Genomic DNA, 7,483 nt, shown 5'->3' with positions numbered 1-7,483 from the left:
TCGTGTATTATAGATGTGCATATGAGCTTATAGGGGTGCATATGAGCTTGTAGGGGTCTTCTCTAAAACGCCTACAAGCTCATATACGGTAGGGATCTCTACATAAACAATAGTTAAATAACAATATATATGTACAAGTCACACGTTGTAAGTTGTAACATGATATCATGTATTTGAAGGTGGTGAAAGAAAGCTTTCAACTTGCGCGGAAGATGAGCTTGCTATATTTTATGTTCATAATAATAATAATAATAATATATTTGGAATGGTGATGCAGGGAGGGGGCGGCCATCTGTACTCCTCAGAAATCGGAAGACGAGACACATTTCACTTTCTTTGGACTGACACGAGGCTAGAATTCTGTTGATCTGTAACGCTTTTTGTACTGTAGAGAAGATTTATGTGTGTGTGTGTGTGTGTGTATATTATATTGAGAACTAATTCGTGTCTATTTTTTTAAGGTTATCAATGGCGTCTGAGATGGAGGAGGCCTTGAAGAACGCCTTCACCGATGCAGAGAAGACGATGGAGTATGCGGGTGCCGATGTGGGTGAGATGGTAAGGATTCGACGACGAGTACTGTTGTTAATCGTGTGTGTGTGCCTGTGGGTGTGTGTGGGTGTGGGTGTGGGTGTGGGTGTGGGTGTGGGTGTGGGTGGTGCATATCGTGTGTGTTAAGAAGAGATATTGTGTGCGTGTGCGTGTGTGAGTGTGAGAGAGAGGGAGGGGTACATATCGCGCGTGCGCGTGCAGGTGGATAAAATGAAGGCGAAGGGGGCAGAGGAGAGGACGCAGGCAGGGCTGAAGGCGGACCGTAAGAAGGTGGCCGCGGAGGACAAAGCGGAAGCGCGCAAGATCGAACACCATGCAGATGCGGCAACCCACAACAACAGCAACTGGCCAGTACACAGTCACCCCATCGATTCACAACACACGTGCAAAACCCAACCCCATCGACAATAATCTACCAACCAGTGTCTTAGCCGCGTATTTAAGTTTTACAACCCCCAACAACTTCAGGCGTTTTTGCTCGAATTTAGCTTATTTCTTATTGTTTTAATCCGATAAGGGTTCAAAACTTACTAGGTTCGCAATGGTTCACTGATGATCGACTTTGAGATGTTTTGTTCCCTGCATATTTGGAAGCATTTGTAACTAAGAAAAGAGGCTGACATGTTTGAGCACTTGATTGGGGACGTTTGTGCTAATAATAATCAAGAGACTTTATTAGCCTTATAATTAGGGAGTTCGGCATTGGATTTTAGTGTCTACAGGCATTGTTAAGGTCCATAGTTTGGAGTATTAAAAATGACACTATTACCTTCTTCGTGATGAAGTGGGTAAATATTTAGTAATTTTCAAACACTTGGGCCTTATGAATATGAAAGGCTATCTTTTCACACATGTGGAGACATAAGGCTATCTTTTCGCATGTGGAGACATACAAACACTAGGTCTCTCTTGTCTTGTGGTTGTAATAAACACTAATAAGAACTCCCTTTGTAAATGAAACCTATTGAAAACCAACTTGGCTCTCTTTCCCTCCCTCTCTATTTTTGAAAACCAACTTGGCTCTCTTTCCCTCCCCCTCTATTTTCTTCAAATAATGATTGATTATATACCAGTATGCCTTAGATTCACAATTGGTCGCAAATGCATTATGCAAAATTAATGCAAAGTATAGACACTTGAAAATATATCATTGTGATTTTAAAGTTTTGCGTTTTAAAATTTTAAAATTAATCCATTTTTGTTAAATTTTTATTATGCTTTCATTTATTAAGGATTCAAAAATGTTAAAAAAGGGTGTTTGCAAGCTAAGGATACCCTGTCGAAAACAAGGTGTTTGCGACACCTTATAGCTTTGGCCTTTAGACTAGATGCATCATTAAAACATAACCATCCTATTTACATCATAATTTCTAAATCTGACGATATTGATTCTCCTCCATTTGTTTTCTTCTTGCTGAAGCTTCCATCACCTAAGCACAAGCTACTACTACTCAGCATAGTCACCACCGTCATCATGTGGAGCAAGCTTCCAGCACCTAAGCATAAGCTACTCAGTATAGTCACCACCGTCATCGCGTGGAGCAACCAACACCGAAGTGCCCATCATCAACAACACTCACAAAACATCAAACACAATAGTCGGAGCACGTTGCTTCATTTCTCTTGTTTTCTTAATTGAAATTTCTCTATCTTCACATGATTTTCTTTGCATATTGCATATCTTAAGAGAACCATGCCACTAACATGAGAAGATCCCATTTTATTGAAAACACTGAACTCCTAATTTCTGAAACATTAACATGCATGAACTCTTCATATTATTTCTATCCATCATGGCATAACACAACATCAGACTACTAACAAAATTCAAAAACTAAGAAACTTGCTAACATGATGCACCGTGAAGAACCAAGCTGGTTTTTCACATCGCAATTCATTATTGCATGTTCAAATCTCAAAATTGATAACACATCCCTGGCCATCCTAATCAACACTTTCCATGCTAATATGTCGTGGTTAAAAACTCAATACGTTTTTATGCCAAGGCCAAAAAGACTAGTTTTTCACGTGAACAAAATTGATGGAGGGTAGCTGAAAAGCATATTTTTATGTGTATTACAATGCTAACCCAAAAGGTTGAAAATCAAGTTTTGTTTTCACTATGAAAAACTCGTTGGGTTTTCATTCCATGAAAAACTTGGGATCATGCGCATCCTTTTTCCATCACAGCATTTGCTTGATGATGTCCTTGTAGGAGTCGAAGGAGGCACAAATCTGGTTGTGGCCATCCTGGGCTATTTGGACTATGTGGCACATTTATTAACTCTCAAGCTTCTCTATCTTGTGTGCGTGTGTGTGCATTGTTGCAACCCTAACTCTAATTCCAACAGGAAGGAGAGCGTTGAATATGTCCTGTGAACATACATTTTGCTATTTTTTACATGAAAGAAAGGGCTGAAGTGCATCTTTCCCACAAATTAAAAATATATGTCACGAACATACATTTTGCTATTGAGACTTGCCTTGAGAAAGGGCTGAAGTGCATCTTCCCCACAAATTAAAAATATATGTCACGAACATACATTTTGCTATTGAGACTTGCCTTGAGACTAAAAAACTTTATCCTGGGAAACACAATCAGAAGAGCCTCATTGTAAGGACATAAGCATGGAACATCTATCTAAAAGGACTCACACACCTCCGTTAGATCCGAGACGGAGGCGAGACAGGGCCTAAATAACCCAATTGAGACCGATCCAACGGTCTGGGAAGCTATGCGGATTGCCAAGTTGATAGATTCATTATAGGATTGTAGGTCAGCACCAAGCCTAGGTCAAGAACCAGTTCACCAAGGTCCAGAGACATCCTACCAAAGAGAAAGAGTCCACCTAGAACTCTCCACTCAGCACATGACACACATGTACAACCACTACTTGTCTCGTGGAGTGTATCTCAGATACTATATCGATCCGTATGAAGCGCACACTGGCCCACCACTGAGGCACAATCCGCAGATGGGATACTATCCTCTAAGCCTAGCTCCCCCACCTATCATACTCTAACTTGCACTAGCCCGAGCTATTGCAAGATTGACATTGGAAATGTTACAGATAGCCATGGAAATAGGGAGGGGTAAGCTTGAAGAATTGTACCACCAGCACCTGCATAGTCGGTGCAAGGGTCGAGACTGGAAAGGAGTAAAGGTTCACATCTACAAACTTATCATGAAGTTTGATGGGTCCGGAGACCCCATACCTCATATGGAGATGTTTAACTAGATTTGTGAGGCATTTGGCCACGTGGAAGATCAAGTTAAGATGAGTGCCTTTGGCCTCACTCTCAATGGAAAAGCTGGTTCCGGTGGCTAAAAGTAAAAGACAAGACTACCTTTGATGTCTTGACAGAGACCTTCAAAGTAGGATATTCGAGACAAGGAACTCGATGAAGTACAATTGAACAATTGCGTAATGTAAAGCAGAAAGACGGAGAATCCATTCGGGACTATATCAATGGAGTGATATCTTTACTTTCGCTCTATAATGATAGGGTCAAGTTCTCTGACAAAAGATTGATCGACGATCGATTCCTAGAGGGACTTGCATTACTCCATATATGCCCTAGGGCATACCTCCTTTACGCAATGTTGCAGAAGTGCCTTGGATTTTGAAGACAATTTCAAGGGATCTCAATCTCGAGAATTGCATGAGGGCACTTCTGAAGCTTCCTTTAAAATTACAAGTACAAAATTGGAAGGAAAGGGAAAAGAATCCTTTTTAGGACAATAGATGGAGTTGTTGCGTTAATGCAGCAAATGACCCAAAAATGGAGAGTAGGCCAAAGTCATACCAAGTTAGGCAACCTCATCTTTACCCCAAGAGAGAATTACTGTGGTGTCTGATTTGTTGGGCAAACCACACTAGTACAGAATGTCCCCATTTGAGACCGATAACCACTCACTACAGTGCTTACTACCAAAGATGGGACAATAATGAAACCTCAAACTGCTACCACCAAAGAGCTACTCAAGCAAGGGCTCTACTACAAGCCTTTCCACCTAACCCAAGACAACTGCTGGCCTTGCTAGGCCCAACACGAAACAATGCACCTTAACCTAGCCATGAAGTGGCTCCACGAGGAATCCTCAAGGTCCTCGAAGTACCCTTGCCACTCCCAGTCTTTCCACCATTACCTCGAGTGACCCTTGTTTACCACTTAACTTTGACGTAAATCTTTGAAGAATGTGAAGAGGGAGAAGCTATTAACAACACCAACTTTGAACCCCCTGAGCCAAGCAGCCCCCCCCTGCAAATCCTGAGTCACTATGTGATGGAGGGTGAGCATATGTACCCCATATACCTAGCAGTCGCAACACCACGGAGGCGAGACCTGAACAACATGTCTGAAGAACGACCGCCTATGTAATGTTATCATTGTGTTGGACCTAATTAAATAGCTGGATGTCCAATCAAGAAAGGAATGGCTAGTACTCCTTTGAGTGCTCCCACCTAAACTCGCTTATACACAGGTTGTGGGATAGACTATATGTACAAGGATTGCCCATTAAGAACGGGTGCAATGGGGAAGGGAAATGAAGCTAAACTGAGTACTAGCATTAACTTGTTGAGTACATGGAACAGCTTCATCCACACAGTTTCCTCTAAATGTAGTCACACGAATGCAAAGTAGAAGGAGAGCTACAGCTCATGCTGCCCCACTGAAGCATCTACTTTGCAGAAGCAAAAAGTCTCAGGACACGCAAGGATCTTATCTTCTAAGGAGGTTCCTGAACAAGCATGACCAACTAGGTACTCTCCAAATAAAAAGTCCATGACAAAGATTAGCAAGGGAGATAGTCGTGTTACCATAAAAAGTGCATTCGATGAGGGGACCACTACCAATGTGTCATCTTCCTCATGTGATGAAGAAAAGATACTACCATCCGCCCTTCAAGCAAGTGAGCAAATAGACCTCAATTGTCTGCCAAGAAAGTTAGCCTAATATCCAAACCCGATCGAGGAAAAGGGAAGACTGAAGGTTAGTCAAGGATTGTCAGGCTCGATTGGAGGAGAAACCTTAAGCAATTCAAACCACAATAAGTTCCTCTATGCCTAACTTAGAACCAAACGAGAAAACGCAGGAGCTTAACAAAAGTCCCAACCACCAAGCACTCCCTAAGAATCTCCCTCGAGAGGTAGATCCAAAAGCCACAACATTTCCTCAACAACAGGTAGACCTGGTTGCCTTGTATCTTAAGAATCTGAGGGACCACCACCCAAGAAGATCAATCACTAAAATTCATATCCCTATACCCTAGACCTTGAAAAACCTAAGCATGAATAGGGATAACCAGATTCACAAAACTACGCCCATTCCAAGAGATATTGCAGGTCTCGCTTCCTTTCTGTCTTCACAAGTCCAAATTCCCATTGGCACCTTACTCCAAGGTGGCCTGAGTCTATGGAAGGATTTGAAGCTTTGCATGAAAGGAAGGCTTACAGGTATAATGGAAGAGAGTGGAACTAGGCAATTCCAATGAGACCAATGAGACCAATGAGAAAGGATCTGTAGAACTAGACTGAATCACCGTCGTTCCTCCATGTGAACAAGTTAGGGCAGCATTTTGAAGGAGATGAACTCAACATAGCGCTACCCCTAACTTTTGACGAGCTTCAAGTCATCGCCATCCTAGATAGTGGGACACATGGTTGTCACGGTACGAAAATACGATACCTTACGATACGATACCGTACGGGAATTTTTGGTACGATATGAAATTTTCAGATACCGTACGATAAAATAAGGTTTTTATTTTTTACACTTACAACCTATGGAGCTTCAAGCTTGAATGTGAGGGAAGGTTGGGAGCGGAGGAGTCTACAGTGCTTGAGGAACCAGAACATGGATATGTGTCTCTCTCGGTTGGATCTCTCGATTGTCTCCAAAAAAGAACCTGGATGGGTAATGCAATACCAAAGGTCTCCCAGTGTAGCGTTTATGACTAAGGGACCGTCCTTGCACAAATACGATGATTACATCTAGGGTGATAAGTTTAGGGACTCCTCTCTAGATCAAAATGGCCATGTCCAAATCTTCTCCCTCGTACATAACTTCAGAATCTAATTGTCTAGCCTACCTATACTAGGGATCCCCAAGTGATGTAGCAAGATTCTCTCATCCTACCAACCAAGTGTACACTACCAGTCTACCTCGCCAGATTTTTTAGGTCTCTCAACAACCCCATATGGAATACTGAGTGGACACGAAAGTTGCGAAGTATTGCGAGCATTTGGGATCTTCGTAAAGCAGGGTTTCTATATTTTTTTTTAGCATTTGGATTTGGGATCTTCGTAAAGCAGGGTTTCTATATTTTTTTAGCATTTGGATTTTTTTTTTTCAAGGAAAAAAAAATTGGGGGAGGGGGAAAAAAACAACAAACATACCGTACGATATCGTACGGTATCGTACCGTACGAACCGTATGGTACGAACCCATTCGTACCGGTACGAGAAACAACTATGGTGGGACAAGAGTAAGCATTGTTACCAAAAAAATGATTGGAAAATGGGAAAAACCCGTATTGATTGTGAAACTAGCTGATGGAGCCATCGCGAAGTCCGTAGGCCTTCTGCAAGATTTGAAGATTAGGATTCTCAAAACCATTTTCTGGCACACCTTTGTGGTGATGAACTTTGGCCAGTAGCCTGTTTTCTATGATTGCATCTTAGGATGACACTCTATGAGAGAAACCAATATGATCCATAAGTGGGACATGGATTGCATTTACATTCAAAAAAAGGGTCCGAACGCTAAACGTCAGCCTATGCACTTGGAAGATCCATCCAATGAGTGGGGGACCATTGGTAGAAGATTCAATGACTACTGTGAGATCTACGACAACACACTTATGGCAAACATGCCATAACACGTTGTGGACGATGAATGGTATACATACTTCCAAAACGCACAGGTA

The 7,483-nt window shown here is 41.9% G+C and overlaps 1 protein-coding gene across 1 annotated transcript; it reads left to right on the top strand.

The window, feature by feature from the left end:
* The first annotated feature begins 457 nt into the window (after window positions 1-457).
* On the top strand, window positions 458-1,380 carry LOC147637183 (uncharacterized). Its single transcript, XM_086799904.1, has 2 exons — window positions 458-558; window positions 754-1,380. The coding sequence occupies exons 1-2, from the start codon at window positions 469-471 to the stop codon at window positions 961-963; spliced, it is 300 nt and encodes a 99-aa protein (XP_086656030.1). The 5' UTR covers window positions 458-468; the 3' UTR covers window positions 964-1,380.
* The last annotated feature ends 6,103 nt before the right edge of the window (window positions 1,381-7,483 follow it).

The sequence above is a fragment of the Cibotium barometz genome, chromosome 7, assembly GCF_041138505.1.
Source record: "Cibotium barometz isolate CiBa-2024 chromosome 7, ASM4113850v1, whole genome shotgun sequence".
NCBI classification, from domain to species: domain Eukaryota; kingdom Viridiplantae; phylum Streptophyta; class Polypodiopsida; order Cyatheales; family Cibotiaceae; genus Cibotium; species Cibotium barometz.
This window is presented reverse-complemented; position numbering and strand designations above follow the sequence as displayed.

Excerpts from the sequence above, each read along its gene's own strand:
- LOC147637183 (XM_086799904.1), top strand. The coding sequence starts at position 469 with ATGGCGTCTGAGATGGAGGAGGCCTTGAAGAACGCCTTCACCGATGCA. Across the intron at positions 559-753 it reads GTGCCGATGTGGGTGAGATG|GTGGATAAAATGAAGGCGAA; the intron begins GTAAGGATTCGA and ends GTGCGCGTGCAG.